Source organism: Copidosoma floridanum, unplaced genomic scaffold, assembly GCF_036245765.1.
Source record: "Copidosoma floridanum isolate Cflo_tuat_1 unplaced genomic scaffold, Cflo_Japanese_pri ptg000006l, whole genome shotgun sequence".
In the NCBI taxonomy this organism is placed as follows: domain Eukaryota; kingdom Metazoa; phylum Arthropoda; class Insecta; order Hymenoptera; family Encyrtidae; genus Copidosoma; species Copidosoma floridanum.
In genome coordinates, this window is record NW_028321883.1 from 14,073,702 (window position 1) to 14,092,551 (window position 18,850).

General features: G+C 35.9%; 2 protein-coding genes across 10 annotated transcripts; one reads left to right on the top strand and one right to left on the bottom strand.

Moving 5' to 3' along the window:
• The first annotated feature begins 476 nt into the window (after positions 1–476).
• Tao (Serine/threonine-protein kinase Tao) lies at positions 477–14,934 on the top strand. Of its 9 annotated transcripts, none has more exons than XM_089598586.1 (12): positions 477–495; positions 4,846–5,018; positions 6,167–6,756; positions 6,883–7,231; positions 7,494–7,669; positions 7,902–8,064; positions 8,357–8,724; positions 8,816–9,289; positions 9,366–9,605; positions 9,751–10,008; positions 10,109–10,365; positions 10,447–14,934. In XM_089598586.1, exons 2-12 carry the CDS (start codon positions 5,012–5,014, stop codon positions 10,565–10,567), a joined length of 3,003 nt encoding a protein of 1,000 aa, XP_089454712.1. In that variant the 5' UTR covers positions 477–495; positions 4,846–5,011; the 3' UTR covers positions 10,568–14,934. The 9 variants fall into 9 exon arrangements, 8 of the variants coding, with proteins under 8 accessions (XP_089454712.1, XP_089454710.1, XP_089454708.1 ...); XM_089598584.1 differs by lacking the exon at positions 477–495 and adding an exon at positions 3,023–3,061; XM_089598582.1 differs by lacking the exon at positions 477–495 and adding an exon at positions 3,263–3,467.
• A 1,338-nt stretch (positions 14,935–16,272) lies between these two features.
• On the bottom strand, positions 16,273–18,793 carry Nipsnap (protein nipsnap). Its single transcript, XM_014357081.2, has 5 exons — positions 18,544–18,793; positions 18,160–18,342; positions 17,387–17,555; positions 17,051–17,318; positions 16,273–16,924 (listed from the first exon to the last, which is right to left on the bottom strand). The coding sequence occupies exons 1-5, from the start codon at positions 18,642–18,644 to the stop codon at positions 16,776–16,778; spliced, it is 870 nt and encodes a 289-aa protein (XP_014212567.2). The 5' UTR covers positions 18,645–18,793; the 3' UTR covers positions 16,273–16,775.
• Between the last annotated feature and the right edge of the window lie 57 nt (positions 18,794–18,850).

Below are 18,850 nucleotides of genomic sequence, written 5' to 3' on the forward strand. Positions count from 1 at the left end.
TTTTCCTTCCGGTACAGTTCCTACAACAGACAACTCATCCAACGGTAAATCAAATGTTAGCTCTCTCTCTCTCTCTCTCTCTCTCTCTCGCATTGTTGCTCGTATCGGCTAATTACGTGCATAATCCAACCGAATGAAATGTTCTTTTTTGGACGTATTCAGTAATCGTGCAAAGTACATATAATATACTCGCGGTCGCGTAGAAGAGCATTTGATAAATTATGTCTAGTGATCCAAAATTGTATTATCCTTTCGATTGTGCATTTCGTACAGTTAGCATATTTAGTTCGTACGGTTGATTCATACAATACAGCTTTCTGAGCGAACGGGAATGCCACATAGTCTGTACATATAATGTACGCAAGAGATTTACATTCACGGGTGCTTAAATATTTTTATATATCTTTAGCATGAATCACTCTGTTTTCAGCGAAAGTCCTCATGGTGAGCCGAACATAGTCGAACATACCGATTTCGGATCGGTAAATGAAATCGGTATGTACTTATGTGTTACTATTTTTGTGCATTGATTCGAATATCCAACAGAAACGATGTTACAAGAAGAAAAAAAAGTATTTCATTGGTAAATTACTACCGACTGGTTTAAAAAATTAAAGATAATTGTGCTGTGCGCAGCACGCCTTGCTTATCAATTTAAGGAACCTCGAAAATTAATAGAAATATAAGTATAACATACGTTAAAAAAATGAATCATCGTGAATCATCCAAGGATATTTCGAAACTTTTCATGAAAATCGATATTGAGTGCATTGAAAAATATGTCTACATTTTAATAGCTGTAAATTTGGATCTCAATAATTTTGTATTTTTTAGCTAATTGTATACCACGTATCAGTGCACATGCAGTCACAGCTTGCCTAACACGAAAACGACCCTTTCAAGGAAAACTGTATTACACGTAATATATTTCAGACGTGTGTTTGTATGAATCACATACACATTTTTTTATGTTATACATATACGTAAAATTTTACACTTATAAACTTGTACGTATGTTCAACGATATCATTCTTAATAGACAAGAATTTATGTCATGATTGTATATGGGTTTATACACGCGCATTACAAAGAGTGTCTGTAAGTTATTGACTAATTTTGTTTTTTCAATTTCACCACTTATAAAAAGTTTTTGTGAAGAAAGTGAGATTTTTACCTTGGTAAAGAGAAAATGTTTTAGCTAACGTACACGTGTCCCTAAAAGTTTTAATTTTCTTTCCGCCCTCAGGTGGTTTTGGGAGGCTGGTACTTCCTCGAGCGAAAAAGCAGTTTTCCGGAACTCGTTCGAAAAGTCTCCTTTACGAACCTCGTTACGGCCCTCGCCTTCAACTCATGCCATAAACCTCTCGGTTCGCAAACAAAGACTTTTCAAACTCGTAGGAAAACTACCATTACCATGGGCTCAAAGTGCAACCGCTGCTTTGCGCCCTTGGGTCACGGGCCCAAAGCACTTTTCTGCCCTAGGGCGCAAAGTGTACCCACGGGCACAAAATTGCACTTTGGGTCCTCGGTAAGAAAAACGTTATACGCGACTCGGGCACAAACATACGACAATCGTGCCCTTCGGCCGCTCATGTTTGTACTTTGTGCCCTAGCAACGTAACGTACCGTTATTTTTAATTGATTGTTAACTATATAATTTTTTAATTATAGAACTACATTGGATGTATCAAGTTGTGGACCATTTCTTAACCGTGACAAACATATTGGGTATTACTAAACTTTGTCGTTTACGTTGTAAAAAAACTATGCTCAGAATTTTTTCAATTTATGAAAATATAGATGATTATATTTATATTCCGAGCACACGGTTCTGATGTGCGTCTAAAAGTTTCGGAATAAAAACATCTCTAATCTATTGGATATGTTATTTTGGATGAATATTAATTTTGCCCAAAGATACCTGGTAATAAACAAAATTTTTTGTATTCATCAATAAATTATTAAGCCAGAGGTATACCTGGCAAATGGAAGCTAAAAAAAACACAGACACGTTAGCGCGCATAATATGTAAACATATTTGTGTCCAAAAGTAAGCATATATGCATACAAGTAACGTTCGCTCCCTTTTGCGAAACAAGTACACATATTTTACTTTTCACTCATAATATTATGTGTTAAGCGCAGTCATGTCTAAAAATGTGATATTACTTTTCTTTCTCCAAATTATCATATGTCAACGTTCGAAGTAACTTTAAAAGTGGTTAATTTAACAAAATGTTCAACAAATACAATCATCGCACGGATACCGCTTCTAAATTAACGAGGAGATATATATATATATATATTATATATACTTACATTTGTAACTCTCGGTTCAAAACAACTAATCATACGAAAAATATTTTAATGACTCACTGTGTCTTGCCCCCTGGAGTGCGATTACATAGGTACCTACTGCAGTCAGTCAGTCACCCGAAGCAATAATTATAATCCATCCAGATCTGAAATTCTGAAAATCCCACCGGAAGTGCGACTATATAAGAACGGGCATGCTCAAGATTCCTTCCTTGCCAATCTTTCTCTCTCTCTCTCTCTCTCTCTCTCTCTTCCATACCATCATGCCCTCAACCCTCAAGATAACGTATCGCATATTCAAAGCAAAACATACACCAAATAATAAAACTTCTGCATAATCAAGGATTTTACACTCTAAATATATAATTGTGTGTTGATGCGGCTTATTATGAGGAGGGGGTCAGGGGGTGCACAAAGCCCTTTCTCGGGGGGGTTGAGCGGTTCAGGATTCAGGACTGTGAAGAGTGTGAAAAGAGAAAGAGGGAGTAAAGGGGAAGCCTAGGCAACTTCGACCCTCGCCATCCCCCCCTCATGGCAATGTATACCTGTATATATTACACTGTACTTCGCCATTCTTCCATTTGTATGTATGTATGGTATATTGGTACGTAGCGTAGCAATGTAGAATGTAGCCATGTAGGTGAATTGCGAGAGACAACAACGAACGACCCTTCGGAGGACACGCGAATACGCGATCCACCCTCGTTTTTTGCAAGAGAAACACATCAACAGAACAGTAGAAAGAGTGAGCGTAGAAATAAGAAAAAGTTGATGACTTGCTTGTGTCGTCGAACCCATACATACGTTTCGTATTGGAGCAAAAGAGAAAGAGAATAAATCCGGCCTCTTCCTCCCACCACCCTCTCTTTTCCCTCAAATATATACATATCATCTGCTACTGCTGCTGCTGCTGCTGCTGTCTCCTTCGCACTCGTGTCATAATAAACTCATCGTCATCTGCACACAGTCGCATTTAATATTTTTATGTTTGTGTTTGCGGTAAATGTAGTAAACCTGTAAAAACTGATACTTAAAATAGAGTATATACCCATCACTGTGGACAGGAGAACAACGACTCCTGACAATGAGGTCGTCGCCGGCCAGCAACTCCTTGACGCGTAGCCATCATCAGAAAGTTGAGAGTACTTACAGTACTTAGTGTTTGTTATATACCTACTATACCTAAGTTCCTATTCCTACATGTATATAGTGATAGTGTTAGTGCGGTGTGTTGTGTTTTATGACTCGAGCAGTTTACCATTAGTGAATAAGTGAATGAGCTTATAATACATACATACACATATATATATATATATATATATATATATATATATATATATATATATAGTGAAGCAATGTATGGAAGAACTTAAGCTTGTAAGCTCCGCAATCTTATTAATCTCCTTTTGTGTTTTCCCGTTGCCGTGCGCATGCCTCCTTCAATTCCATAACTCTTCATCTCTGCAACAGCAACCATCATCATACTACCATTATCATTACTTATCATACCTACAACTACGTTCCATTGGGTATAGAAAGCAAAAAAGAGAGACCCTTGTTTCAGCTATTAGCTAGAGTATATATAAATTGTGTGTATGCAATATAATTATGACGTACGGTTGTTATAATCTGTATCATTGTAAACTATACTGCCTGGATCACCTGCAGGGTGCCTGCCTGCCAAAGTGCTATAAATGCCAATTCTGCGTGTTGCCGTGTATACAACATATAAGCAATACATACACACATGTATATAGGTTTGTTACAAAATATCTCCTTCTCTCTTCCTCTCGCCATTTTGATTGGTGAGGGACTGAGGGACGAACGACGGACGGATAAGGCATATAAACGGCAGGCAGACGACTGATGGACTGATATGTGCTATAGGGTATACATATAGTTACATATGTATACAGACTGCTGGTACGGCGACGACGTAGACGAGAGGAAAAATGACGCGCGATACTCTAGTGCACTCACGCGCGCCTCTCTCTCTTGTATAATACACACTCCACTAAACACTATCCTCCTCTCTCCTTTCATTCCACCCCCTCTGCCTGCTTTGCCTCGCTCTCTATCATCCGCTCGAACAACGTCTCTCTCGTCGTCATAATCCTCCGTGTCCGTGTGTTGTTCGTCCACTCTCTTTCTCGCTCGTTTACCTCCTCGCCTGCTCTTGCTCTCGCGAGCGCGCTGTTTGCTCCTCCTCCTCCTCTCTTCTTTTCTTTCTGTGTTTTGTGCAGCAGATACTGCTGCTGCAGCTGGTGATGCGTTACTCACCCTCCCTTCCGTGAAAAATATTTGAAGTTTTGCGTGGTACTTGGTTCAGTTTTGTTGTTCTGTTAACTCTTTTTTTTTTCTCTCTCTCTCTCTCTCTCTACCTATATAAGTAAATTTGCTCCGCTTTGGTCTTCTGCTGGAAGAGAGACACAATACCCGCTGCTATTGCTGTGTATAAACTATACCCATACAATTAATGTGTACGTGTGTGTTCTGATATGCTGGATGTGCTGTAACTGGTGCTTACAGGTTGAGAGGAAAGAGGTACCTAACAGATACTACTCAAAAACCATCTTCAGGGAATGCGGTTGTATGGCAACTAACTAGGCCCGGGACAGACTGGGCCACCACGTAAAAGCAGACGGCGTTAATTGTCTTGACATGGAGCTCAGCCTGGATCAACACTGATCTCTAGATGCTTTGTGAGTTGGGATATGACGTTTCTCTTCATTGCTCCTTTTTTATTTATTTATTTATTTTTTTTTATCCCCATTTTTCAGTTTAATTTATGTTTGTGCACTTTCATGTAACTGTGCACGAGATACCTGTCTGTGTATCTAGTGATTATACACATGAGTCAGTGCTAGTTGAGTGTAAACTTTGATTATTCCATGAACGTGTAAGCTATAGGTACTATCATTTTGGTGTGTGTCCCTCTGCAGAGACTAGACTAGTGGTGGGAGTGATTGTACATATGTGAATTATTCAAGAGCTCCAAGTTTTTCTTTGAGGCATTGACTGAAATGTTTAATGTAACAAAAGTAAATCAAAGAGTTCGATATTCTGTTTCCACTGTCATATAAGTATATCAATGATATTTTTAAATTAGGAGTGAATCACTTTTGACAGTTTGTTGAAACTTGTATCTCCTGGGTGTAACTTAATCCTTTTTTTTCTGAGTTCAATGATCTTTCATTCTTGATCATCTTTACTCATTATAAAAAATATACCCTCACACATGCGTTTATACTCTGATAATAAAGTTGTGATGAAATCAATAACTTCTTAATATATCAGTACTTTGTTCTCTGATAAACTTCTTGTGTTTATTTAGTTTTGCATTCGTATTTTTTTTTTTTTTTTCATCAAAATCAACAAATACTTATAAATAAATTTTAGATTCAGTATAATTCAAATAAGTGTACAATATAGCATTTAATTCGTTTAGAGGCATTTTTTTCAATTTCTTGTACACTGATAAAAAATACATTAAAGTCCAGTAATGATAGGATAAATGTAAATTATTGTCTTATCACTTGATTCATTGTATAATATATTGAATAAGATTAAAGTAATTCATTATTTACTATGTGTTACACCTCATGATTCCTCATTTGAATACTTCATAACACATTAAAATGTCAAAAACTTTTTTTTGTAAATAAAACAACAAAACAGTATGGAATAATCCTTGTCCATGGCATCATATAAGTTTGTTGAAAATATTTAATTTTATTTGAGAATATTAATACTTGTGCAATTTTAGGTACACGATGTTAGGGCTAATTCGATATTTATTAACAAACAAAAAAAAAATCATCTAATCGTTGATGGACAATTGTATCAACAGGCCAAGCGACATACAGCCAGGGCGATGGATTGATAGAGGAAAGTAAGCTGGCTGGTCAGGTTTGGATTGACGAGCAGCAGGCCTGCGCCCGCAAGAGCAGTAGGAGTAGCAGCAGTAACAGCAGCTGTGGCAGCCAGGAAAGGCGCAAGCCTACAAGGAAGAAGAAGCTGGAAGTCGAGGTGGGCAGCGTCAGTGAGGCGGCCGGAGCTGTCGGTCACAACAGCAGAAACAACAACCGGAGGGCCTTGGGCGCAGGCCGTGGTGGGTCGCGTGACAGCCAGATTATGCCGACACAGCCGAGGCCGGGCAGCCTCAAGGATCCAGAGATCGCCGAGCTCTTTGAAGATAACGATCCGGAGAAGATCTTCGAGGACTTGAGAGAAATCGGCCATGGCAGCTTCGGCGCCGTCTACTACGCGAGGTGCCTCATCAGCAGGGAAATTGTCGCCATTAAAAAGATGTCCTACCTCGGTAAGCAGACTATGGAAAAGTGGCAGGACATACTCAAGGAAATACGCTTTCTCAGACAACTTAAGCATCCAAACACCATCGAGTACAAGGGTTGCTATCTCAGGGATCACACTGCCTGGGTAAGAAACGTTTTCATTTTTCGCAGTTGCATCTAACGCTTGTGGGTTCTAATGGCAACGAAAGCATCAATAATCACTTGAACAAAACCTCATCCTCCTTCTGCTCCACTTTCTGACTCTTTGCAGCTGGTCATGGAATACTGTCTGGGTTCCGCGTCGGACATAATCGAGGTGCACAAGAGGCCACTAAAAGAGGACGAGATCGCGGCGATATGTGAGGGTGTGCTGCGTGGCCTAAACTACCTGCATTCGTTGGGCAGGATTCACCGGGACGTGAAGGCTGGCAATATCCTGCTTACGGAAAACGGTACAGTCAAGCTCGCAGATTTCGGTTCTGCGAGTGTCAAGTGCCCGGCCAACAGCTTCGTCGGTACGCCCTACTGGATGGCCCCGGAGGTCATACTAGCCATGGACGAAGGCCAGTATGACGGTAAAGTCGACGTCTGGTCCTTAGGAATCACGTGTATTGAATTGGGTGAGTAGCCATTTTATTTATATACTTACTGTTTGCAATTATATTCTTATTGTGTTTTGGTTATCCAAAATGAAACTTGTAGATTTTCCTCGATAATCATACATCTTATTATTGATGTAATTGCATATTATCTCCAACACGTATGCTATATATGACTTTATAACGTTTAAGTTTACGTATCGTATTTATTCGAAGCTGTTACTTGTGATGCTGTTGTGACAGTACGATGGCGATAATTCATGAGAATTTTACTCATTTACAGCGGAACGGAAACCGCCTTACTTCAACATGAACGCAATGAGTGCTCTCTATCACATTGCCCAAAACGAAAGGCCGACGCTGAACTCGGCCGAATGGACGGAAGTATTCCGTCACTTCGTCGAGATCTGCCTTACCAAGAGTCCTAGCGAGAGGCCAGCTTCCGGGAAACTGTTATCGGTGCGTATACCAAACCGCACGCTGTAATGAATGTACATTTTTTTTTTTTTTCTTTTTCTTTTTTTCATTTAAATTTTACCGAAACTCTTTTCACTCTTTGGTAAGAAAAAAAAAAAAAAAAAAAAAAAAAAATTTGTGACAAATTTCTCCTTTTCAAAAAGCAGTTTTTCTATTATACATCAACGATAAATAAATTTTACAAACATTAATAAAATCATATTGTGTTCTGCAGCATACTTTTGTAACAAGACTGCGCTCGCCCCAAGTCTTGATAGATCTTATAAATAGAACAAAGGCTGCCGTACGGGAATTAGATAATTTAAATTATCGAAAGATGAAAAAGATTTTGATGATCGACACCTGTGAAACGGAGAGTCAAATAGGCGACGCTGATGGTAAGTTTATTTGTTTCTTTGTTTTTAATGATCAACTTTAATTTGAGTAAAAATTTGACATCGCGTAAACAAGCATCTTATGAACTGACAAAAAAAAAAAACCAGTCGTTGATATAAAAATCTCAAATCTCTATTAAATTTTTTCTTCTTCATACTTTAATTTTAAACTTTCATTGAACAATCAGCTAGTGGCTCTTTTTTACTCGCGAATGAAAAAAAAGAAGTTTCAATCTGTTGTACGAAACGATTGTTTCTCCTGAAAACGCGGTACGACTCGCTTTCTGATACACAGACACTCCTGACGAACAAACAGGTGGTGACAGCAGCAAGAGCAACAGCATTACCTCCGAGCACTCGATTCACTCGATGGGCGTGTCGGCAAGCTCGCAAAGTTCATCAACCAATAGCCTACCTTTACCAAACAATGCCAATGACACGAACGACGCTTGTATTATGGCTGGTTCGATGAGAAATCGACACAACCGAATGGCAGGTGCTCAAGGCATGACCGCGAACCTCCTCGAGCACGGCGCTAACAATTTTGCGACGATCAGAACCACGTCGATCGTCACCAAGCAGCAGAAGGAACACATGCAGGAGGAGATGCACGAACAGATGAGCGGCTACAAGAGGATGAGACGAGAGCACCATGGCGCGTTGGTGAGTAGTGATTTTATTTTGTCTTTTAAATACTCGGTGCTCTATGTCTCTCATGATATAAAAACGTATCCCATTTTTTATTCTTAACTAGATGAAATTAGAGGAACGGTGTAAGATCGAAGTCGAGTCTCACAAGCAGCAGCTTGAAAAGGAGTACGAAAATCTGATGCAGCAGTTTAGCAAAGAGTTGGAAAAACTACAGGCTAGGCATCATCAAGAGCTCGAGCGGAGACAAAAGCAAAATCAAAATGCAGAAAAGAAGCTTCACAAAGAAATCACGAACAGGCACGAAACTGATCGCAAGGCTCTTGAGGCTCAGCAAAAACGGGAGTACAAGGCGTACAAGGAGAGGTGGAAGAAGGAACTATCACAGGACGAGCTGACGCCAAAGCGACAACGGGACGCTACTCTTCAGAGTCAAAAAGACAGTCTCAGGCAGATGGAGGCTCAAGAGGAGCAGCGACTCGCGCGTGGACAGCGGGAGTATCTAGACTTGGAAATACGTAAATTCCGCAGAAAAAAATTACTCAACTACCATGCTCTTGAACAAGAGCTTCTTCGTGAAGTAAGTATTGTGTTTTATCGAACAACGTGTTAGTTGTTCTCATTCGTGTGACCATCAATATTTCTCATACTTTTAGGAATTAAACAAGAGACAGCAACAGCTGGAACAAGCTCACGCGATGCTTCTTCGGCATCACGAGAAGACGCAAGAGCTGGAGTACAGACAACAAAGGGCCGTTCATGCTCTGCGAGAGGAACAAATCCAACGGCAACACAACACTGAACTTAGCAATCAACGAGATTATATGCAACGTGCCGAACGTGATCTGCGTAAGAAGCATGCGCTTGAGCTCAAACAGCAACCCAAAAGTCTGAAGGTAAACCGCATCTTTGCAATTTTTTTGTCTTCTATCGGATTAAATTTTTCATTCCGAAATTTATACTAAAAAAGAAAAAAAAATGTTTTTTTTTTTTTCATAAACACATGGAGTCATTTGTTTCTACGCAATTTTGTTTTTTTAGCAAAAAGAAATGCAAATCAGGAAGCAATTTAGGGAAACGTGTAAAATACAAACGCGCCAGTATAAAGCACTGAAAGCCCAGATATTGCAGACAACTCCCAAGGACGAACAAAAATCTGTAATAAAGAAATTGAAGGAGGAACAAAGGCGAAAACTCGCACTCCTGGGTGAACAGTACGAACAGAGTATTGCTGAAATGCTTCAGAAGCAAAGTATTCGTTTGGACGAATCGCAAGAAATTGAGTGCCAGGTTCTCAAGGTACTTGTTGCTTTACTCTCGATAAAATCTCAATATTTTTAATACAAGAGAAATATCAAATATATATGTATATACATATAATTTTTTTTTCAAATTATAGCAACGATTGAATCACGAGCTTGAAATCTTGATGGCGTACCAGTCGAAGAACAAGATGCAGGCGGAGGCTCAGCGTGATCGAGAACGACGCGAACTCGAGGATCGAGTGTCCGTGAGACGAGCACTTTTAGAAAAGAAACTCGAGGACGAAACGCAAGAGATCTTGCACGAGCGTAGTGAGCGAATACGATTGCTGCACGAAAAGCAAGAGCGTGAGCTCCATTACTTCGACGAAGAAAGCGCGAGAATCGGATTCAGGTGAGATATTTATTATATCGAGAAAATTGAGAATAAGTATCGAAAATTCCGGGTTGACGTATGAATAATTTTTGTTTTCAGTGCGTTAGCAATAGCCGAAGCTTCAAAGGAATCTTATCCGGATGACGAAAGCCTCAGCGGTTCAATGTTAAGTCTGGCTCACAGTAATAGTTCTACATCTTTTCCCCCTAATAGTCTCTAATCCAAAACCATGAAAAATAATTCGTGTTAATGAAAAATAATGAAATAATTATGTCCGCCTGTAGTCGTGCGAGTAAGGAACTTTTTTTTTTTTTTTTTTTTTAACTTATAACACCGCACAGTTCAGAGGCAGAAGTGTGTTGACTCGCTCGAATTCCAGGTATGCGTATTGGATTTAGGTACTAGCAATGCGATCACTTCCTCAACACTTTTTTGACGTAATTTTTTTGATTTTTTGATTCCACATTTACAATCAAGCGCAATCATTCGTCCCTACGGCCCAGTTCAACTTTTCTCGTCTCTCCTTCTCTCTTTTTCTCTCTTCTAATTTTTATTCTTTCCTCTTTCTTTATTCTAATGCTAATATTTCCTTGTAAAAATTTTATACTCATAATAGTCTGTGTAGATATATATATTTTTTCCAAGTTATCGATCATGTTTTATCGCTCTTTCATTCGGTTTACAAAAAAGTAACAAATCAATGTTCTAATTGATTTTTATCAATTATTTTTAACATGATGTTACTCTTTTGGGATTTGAAACGCCTATTCAAAATGCATTTTGATAAAATCTAAAAATTTTGTACGAATTGCCTTGTTGTGAATATCATCATTATATTATTCAAAAGCTTATTCGAATCAAATGACTATTAAACACGTTTGACTTGCATACGGGATATTAAAATCATACGTAAACATTATAGTATGAGGCACGTATTAAAAAAGTCCGATTTTAAAAATATTGTTCGTTGAGCACATTTTATTTGACATTTACCTCACTTTTTTCTCTTAGTAATGACAATTTTTGTAAATACCTTGGCCATTCGATTTAGTTTGTATTAGATTATGTTTTTTTTTTTTTTTTTTAATTTTAACGTGATGCGTGTATGTATATTTTATTATGCGTTATCTCATTATTAAAAAGATGAAAAAATGAATTAGAAAGTCGATTTTTTAATATAAACAAAGTAAGCATACATAGATAAAAATATATTATCATACATTAAACTAAAGATGAAACTAATTAAATTTTCTCAAAGAAGCATGCCGAGTCTCTTTTCTTTAAATGTTGTTATTGTTTTATGTCTATTCTTTTTTTATAGCAACAATAAAAATTCATTTTTTAACTGACAAAAATGATAAAATATTTCTCGCGTACGATTCAGTAATATCAGTAATTCTGCAGACGTTGCTAAATTTTTAAGGTGATATTTGACATGCGTGAAAATCTTTAAGTACTCACTTTTATGGTCTTCCCAAATCCGACTATTCTGTTTTATTACATAAATGAAAATATTGACCAGCAAACTTTGCAAAATTCTAAGCCTAGTAAGATTTTTCTGTTCTGTCGCATTAAAAGTTGACAGTAAAAAGAGCGACATGCATTTTTATACAAAATTATGTACAGATACTACAAAGGTATCATTGAAAAAATAAATACTAAAAACAGTTTTAAGAAAAAAGTTACTTAATGATGTGCGTTTTGATTATATAAAATCGCATCTCATTTTTTCCTAACGAAATAGTAATAGTAATAATAATAACAATAATAAGGTTAAAAAAAAAAAGAAACATAAGAACTATGTGAAGCGTCCAATTGTTATGTGACACATCGACACGTGGATATGCGCTTTGATCCAGTACACATACCATTATACAAGCTGAAAAATGCAAAAGTTTCATAAACCAAAAAAGGGGAAGGGCGTTTTTAATCACATTCACTCTTTCTCTATTAGGAGAGAAAAACTTTTTATACGCAGATATTGATAAAACTAATTATATATAAATACCATTTAAACGTTTAAAAAATATCTAAGAAGAGATGAAATAAGAATAAACCTCACAAATGTAACATGTGATTAGTGGGTAGGTGATTGTGACAGTTTTACGATTTAATGACGGTGCGGATTTTTATTCGTTATTTAGTAATAGAACTGTATGGCTAAACGAAAAGAAGTAGACTGTAACTATAGCAAAAATAAACAACCATTCAAGTAGTTATCTTTTCGTTTTTGGTTGTACGTACGGGAGAAAAAGTTCATGTGAGTCGTTGGTGTATGTAATACTTTTCACAAGTTCAAAAGTAGGTAACTATTCGGTTATACACTTGTGCGTTAAAATATACAAATAAACTAGACTCTTAACATTAAAATACATGTGCAAAAAGTTATTACTAATATCAAAACCTTACTGTTTTTTGCAAAATCAACAAAAAGATTATCATTTTTGTTGTTGTCAATATTATATGGTGCCAATTTGATGATTACAATTTAATGGTCTTTTATTGTAGATCGCTTAAGTTTAAGCTTTGTAAACTAGAGAGGGAAAAAAACGAGTTTCGAGTGATCACCATTGGATAAATTTATTGTAATTATAGAGAAAAGTGTTGAAAATACACACAGTATGGTGTTTGTGATTTATTAAAAATTAACTGTATAGAATTATATGCCTAGTATAATGAATCAGTGGGTTAAATAAGCAGTGAAAAAAAACTCATAAAGTAAAATTAATACCTAAACTAAGTATGAATTGGTGAAAAAAAATTTTGAAAATTCGCTTGTATGAAAAGACAACGAAGAATTTCTTTCAAAGGGTCGTAACGTATGGAACATATTGAAAAATGTCACAATCAGCCGATTTATTCTTCTTTTCAAACAAAAAAAAACAAAAAACAAAAAACAAAAAAAAAATACACACAAAAACTATAAGGCAAGTCTGCTCACTGCGATTACACATCATTGTTCATTAAAGATATACAAAATTAACACGAATAATATTTATTTATGTATAGATTCGATGGCGACAGAACTACGCTAAAGATTGTTATGTATTATTTTTCATCGCAATTATTATTGTTTTATTCGTTGATTATTGTCACGGTAAATAAATAATTGAAGAAAAAAAAATTATTCGCTAACAAAATGCATGACTTAAGTATCGCATAATTTATTTTTTTTTCACACACGTAAACTGCAATCATTTGTTAAAGTGATATATTTGTTTGTATGAATAAAAAAAGCTTTTATATCATAATGTATAGTCTTTTGATATTCAAATGATATGTTACTTTTCGTTTTCGATATCCAACTATTCATTTTTGTAAACACAAAAATCAAGAAAAACAAATTCACATAATATGATGAATCGCAGCAAAGCAACAAATACATACACACACACATTCAATATTGAAGCAACGAAACAAAAAAATATAGACGTGACACAAGAAGCAGGATATCAGCGCGAACTCGATTTAGATGAGAATCAGCGTGGTTTTTTTTCTCATTGCATTAATTTGATTGCTCTCGTGTGTATAATGCTGTGCGGTATCGTCACGAAGAGAAATTTTTATTAGCACTGGAAAAAAAATTGTAGATGAATTATGTGTTTAATAAGAAGGAATATATAGGAGCTCCAAGTTTAGACCAAAGGTCAGAACTTGGAGCTTCGCCGATATAAGTGTATGTGTTAGATACGAGAACAGAATAATCTCAGTGTTTTGTTAGTATTGTGTATATAGACAAATACAGAATATCGATTATAAACGCATCTGTGTACGTATAAACGTACGACAAAAATACGTCTACTTTGAAGAGAACAAAAAAAAATTATAAGTTTATAGATCGAAACACAATATCAAACAAGGCCACTTTAAAAGTGTAAAAAATATGATATTTTCGTGGGTGTAATAATATCGTCAATTAGCTCGCGCAATGGAGTAAATAGGCATTTTCATTTTTGTAGATTTTCTACGAGAGATTTTTTATAATAAAACGCAAAATCGCTTTTATATCATATACAATATACGCAACATTCCTCGACACGTTTGCGCGACGCTTCGATTCAACGCTGTGTCTTTTACATTTTTAAAGTGTCTACGTCAAAACCCCGAAATATAAACATCCAGCCAAAGATATGGAAAAGAAAATTTGTCCAACTTGCTAATTAAAGAATTAAGAGGTAATTTTTCTGTAAAAGAGAAAGAGAGAAAAACGTGTTTCTTGTTATTGTCATTGTTGTTGTTGTTGTTGTTCCTTTTTTTTTGCTACCATTTATTCCTTCTTTCTCTTCATTATTGATTTGTTTTCTCTCTTTTAAGATTTGGTTGTAAATTTCGAACCGACGATTGCGAGGATGACGACGGTCATGCAGGTCAAGAATTTCATTAAGTAACGTCTAGTGATGAGGCTCTCGTGGCTGTAATCTTTTATTTCTGACTAGCGGGAGAAAAAAAAAAGAATTGTAGAGCAATGTATGTATGCCTAGTAATATATGCTGTCGTCGTTATTTTTTTGTAGCCTTACGAAACAAAAAAGTTATTTCATTGTTTAAGAAAAAAAAAAAATAAATAAAAAATAAAAAAATAAAATAAAATAGTAAAAATATTGATGTTTAAGTTATCGATTTGTTAAAAGAAAAAAAAAAATTAAAGTTTAATGTAGAGTGTAACCTTGTATGATTTGTTTAAACATTTTTGCGAATTTTAGGTACCTCTCAGCCGTAAAACCTCCGCAGAATGGGTCTGAGAAAAAAAAAAAGAATTTTTCAAAACTGTGAACTTATACATATAATACGTACGCAAATCACGAAGAAAACTTTTATACACACGTAGACGTAAGCGGTAAATAAATTATACATATACATATATATATATATATATATACGATAACTAATAAAAGATATGATAAAGAGAGACTTGCTCTATATAGTAAAAGAAAAATACCGTAAAATGGACAAATTAAATTAAAATAAACACATTTTAGTATGTAACTCGGTACGTTTTTTGTACAATCATGCGAGAGAATAAGAATAAATTAAAAATTAATAAGACAAAAAAATCTGTGCAATGTCGAACAGCGTGTGCGTGTTGTTATAATCAATATGACAATGAAAATATGTATTAGGCAAGTAAGTACGTACATCATAAGAAGAAGAAAAAGAAGTACATAGCTTTATGCTAGAAATACTAGAATCAATGGGTCCCTCACTCAAGTTTATAATATCCCCCCTTTACTTCAATAGTCACACAGGCGTAAGCAAATGTGTGTTGTTGCATGTTGCGATTTGGTGTCAGTCAAATTGTAATTTATGCCTCTACTTATTGAGTTATAAAAAGTGAGGGAGAACGACGAAAGGCCACCTTGTGTTGTAAAACGTACTATAACTCATTTTAAATATTGTCTATATTTCACTTGAATGTGCAAAATAGAATTCAGAAAAAAAGAGTGCGATGGAGGTGAGAAAAAATTAAAAGTTAAAGATTAACAAAAAAATTGTAGAGTATGTGCGACTAAGCAACAAAGCGACGAAAAAAAATCCAGAGAGAAGTTGTAAGCATATGTAGTCCGACACTTTTTTCAAGCTATATTTAAAATATGATCATGACAATTATTTTTATCCTCAAACTTGTGTAGAGCTTTTAGTACATTTTCTATCTTGAAAAAAAAAAAAAAAAAAAAAAATGAAATGAAAAAGTATGGTGTTATGATTTTATAAAAGAGTAAGAAAAATTTCGATAAATAATGTAAAGGCACTCGAGTAACGCGCAATGAAGATGGTGCCCGAGTGTATTGACGTCAATCGAAGATTTCAGCAAAGGTGATCGAAAGAAAAAAAAAAAAAAAAGAAAATTATAGGAGCCCGAGAAATGAAGCTCCTCGAAGCCGCAACGTCGATTAGATAATAATAAAAAAATTGATATTAAAGATACTCAAGTTACTGTATTTTGTATTTCATTCCCGTAGATTTTACATGTGCTTTTGCGCTGTACAAATTCCTCTTTAACATTGTCGTTTTTACTAAAATTAAAGCTACGTATCTTTACTTTTCCCACTGCACCTTATCTTCTTTCCATCTCGTAACATGATTCATCGATTATTCAACAAAAATAACAACAAAATATTTCGAGCCCATAGTGTTACATGATTAACGTTTCTTTTATATCCTTACATTTCTAGTTTTATAAGTTCCATATAGAGTCGAAAAAACATGCTATTTATACATATCGCGCTGCTGCGAACCATTCTTACTTCATTTCTGTACATCTTCCTTTTATCATTAGTAAATTACTATTGCACATACTTTGCTAACAAAAGTGGAAAGCTTTTTTTCCAAACGATAATTTTTTCGATTTTAATAATTATATTATTTTATTATCGACACCTCTGTTGGACGTATGTACGAGTAATGATCGTATTAATTGGCATTTTTTCCTCACTGGGTGGGCGAAAAAGAGGTAGGTTTGAGGATACGACAGTGCATCTCACGGATGAGAGGTACCGTGTAGGCAACGCACTCATCCCAGCCAGGTGATCGCCAAGCACTCTCACGTGTTTCTTTACGCTGCTGTAGATCCTTGTAACCTAAAATTAATTAACAATAATTCATTTATATTTTAATTTCATTATAGTATGAAAATATAGCTTTTTGGTGGCTGGAAAAAAAAAATTAATTTATGCTCAGAATTTCTGTTTATCGTAATTACTTACACCAAATGTGATGAACATTGTAGAGGCGTCCTATTTGCGAGAAAAAGCCCGCAAAAGCTTCATCGTTATTGCGTCTGAAATTGACTGCTCGGGCCCAATTGTTTCCCCATTCAATCATTGTACCGGGTTTTAAACTATAGCTTCGTATTTCATATTTATTCACGCCCTCTCTTAAAACTATTTGTGGCCAATAACTAAATGCTAACAAATATTGTAAATGCCGCGATCTTAAATAGTTTCCGCGTTCCTTGAGTAGTTTCTGGTAATCCTAAATCAGAAATTTATAAAAATTTTCATTTATTTTAACACTTGATAAAAAAAAAAAAAAAAAATTACCTCATCTTTGGCAAGTAGATTTTGTGCTTTATCTACAATTTGGAATCCTCCACTGTACTGCCACAAGTGGAGTGCTTGATCTAAATCTCCGACTTCAACAGTCCATGACCCAACAAGTTCTAGATTCAAGTCTTGTTTTTTGGAATGAATAAGCGCAACATTTTGAGAACTGCGGGACGCAAAAATTCTTTAGTCACAATATGTTCCATTGAATTTGGTGAAATGTAATTTACAATAATTATTATTATTATGCAATGGAAATTTTACTTTCGCGAGTCCACTTCTCTTCTTATCTTTGTAGCTTTTGACGTACTTAATTCTTGCAAAACATCCGGGATAAGATAAAACCTTCACCTAATCGTTTTGAGCAATGCCAAGATCGTTATTTTATAATTCTAGAAATTTTAAATAGTATCATAGCCCATTACGGTATTTTAAATCGACTTTTAAAGGAAAACAGTTAAAGAAACTCTGTTGATGTTACTGATTTTCTCAGAACAGTTTGACGTTTTTCATTAACTTTTATCGAATGTCATTCTGAAGTTTAATTTTGCTCCACTTAACTAATAGCCTTCAGTAAACAACATGAGCTTGACAAGACTCCATTAAATAAGTACCATGTAGGCAAAAAGGAACACTCGATGATAATAAAAATTAAATCCTCTTGCAGCAGCTAACGAGCTGCATTTGAAATAAAAAAAATTTTCTCAAATGTACCGCTGTTGTGGTCGAATGGTAAAATAATATATACATATATATACATATATACTCACTAATTATTCAAATATTTGTCGTAGGAGTCAGGGCGAATATTGTGGGTGTGTAGCGCGTAGATGACCTGCTTGTCCGAGAGCATCCGCGAGTGCGACTCCTTGGTCGGCTCGATCTTCCTCACGAGTAACTTGCTGAACCATCCTTCGCTTATGTCCTGGAGGTCGGCCGATTTGGTCAGACACCTGCAGATCGTCCCCAAAAACAAGAATAAATTACCAAAGCTCTTTTTTTGTATCACAAGGACGAAAATAAACGCAGCATTAAACTATTGGGAGCAGCGAATATTTGCGCGTGACAAGACAATTGTATCAAAATATTGTGGGGATAGATAAGTACATCATAATTAAATACTTGGAAATAAGAATAAAAACAGATAATTAAACCTGGCGTTGGGCGTTTGGATGAAAGCCGATCTACCGCTGCAGGAGGCGAGAAGCGGCTGCTGGAGAACAGCTCCAAAGTACCTTCTCGTCACGGCAGCCATTATTGCCCGCGAGAGGAGAGGATTATAATACAAGTATTTTATTTCTACTCTATCTCAATTCATTCGGCAGCCCCCGGCACCCACGCAAACACTTCTCTCTTTCTGTGGGTCAAGTATACCTATGTACAAGTTCTTTATAACATTATCAGAGCAGAGATCAGAGCAGAATCAGAACTAAGTACAGCCATATGTTTATGTATACTTAA

Coding starts and splice junctions, on each gene's coding strand:
- Nipsnap (XM_014357081.2), bottom strand. CDS start 18,644: ATGGCTGCCGTGACGAGAAGGTACTTTGGAGCTGTTCTCCAGCAGCCG. Junction 18,343..18,543: donor ATCCAAACGCCCAACGCCAG/GTTTAATTATCT, acceptor GACGATCTGCAG/GTGTCTGACCAAATCGGCCG. Junction 17,319..17,386: donor ATCTACTTGCCAAAGATGAG/GTAATTTTTTTT, acceptor TTTCTGATTTAG/GATTACCAGAAACTACTCAA.
- Tao (XM_089598586.1), top strand. Junction 8,725..8,815: donor GAGAGCACCATGGCGCGTTG/GTGAGTAGTGAT, acceptor ATTCTTAACTAG/ATGAAATTAGAGGAACGGTG. Junction 9,606..9,750: donor AGCAACCCAAAAGTCTGAAG/GTAAACCGCATC, acceptor TTGTTTTTTTAG/CAAAAAGAAATGCAAATCAG.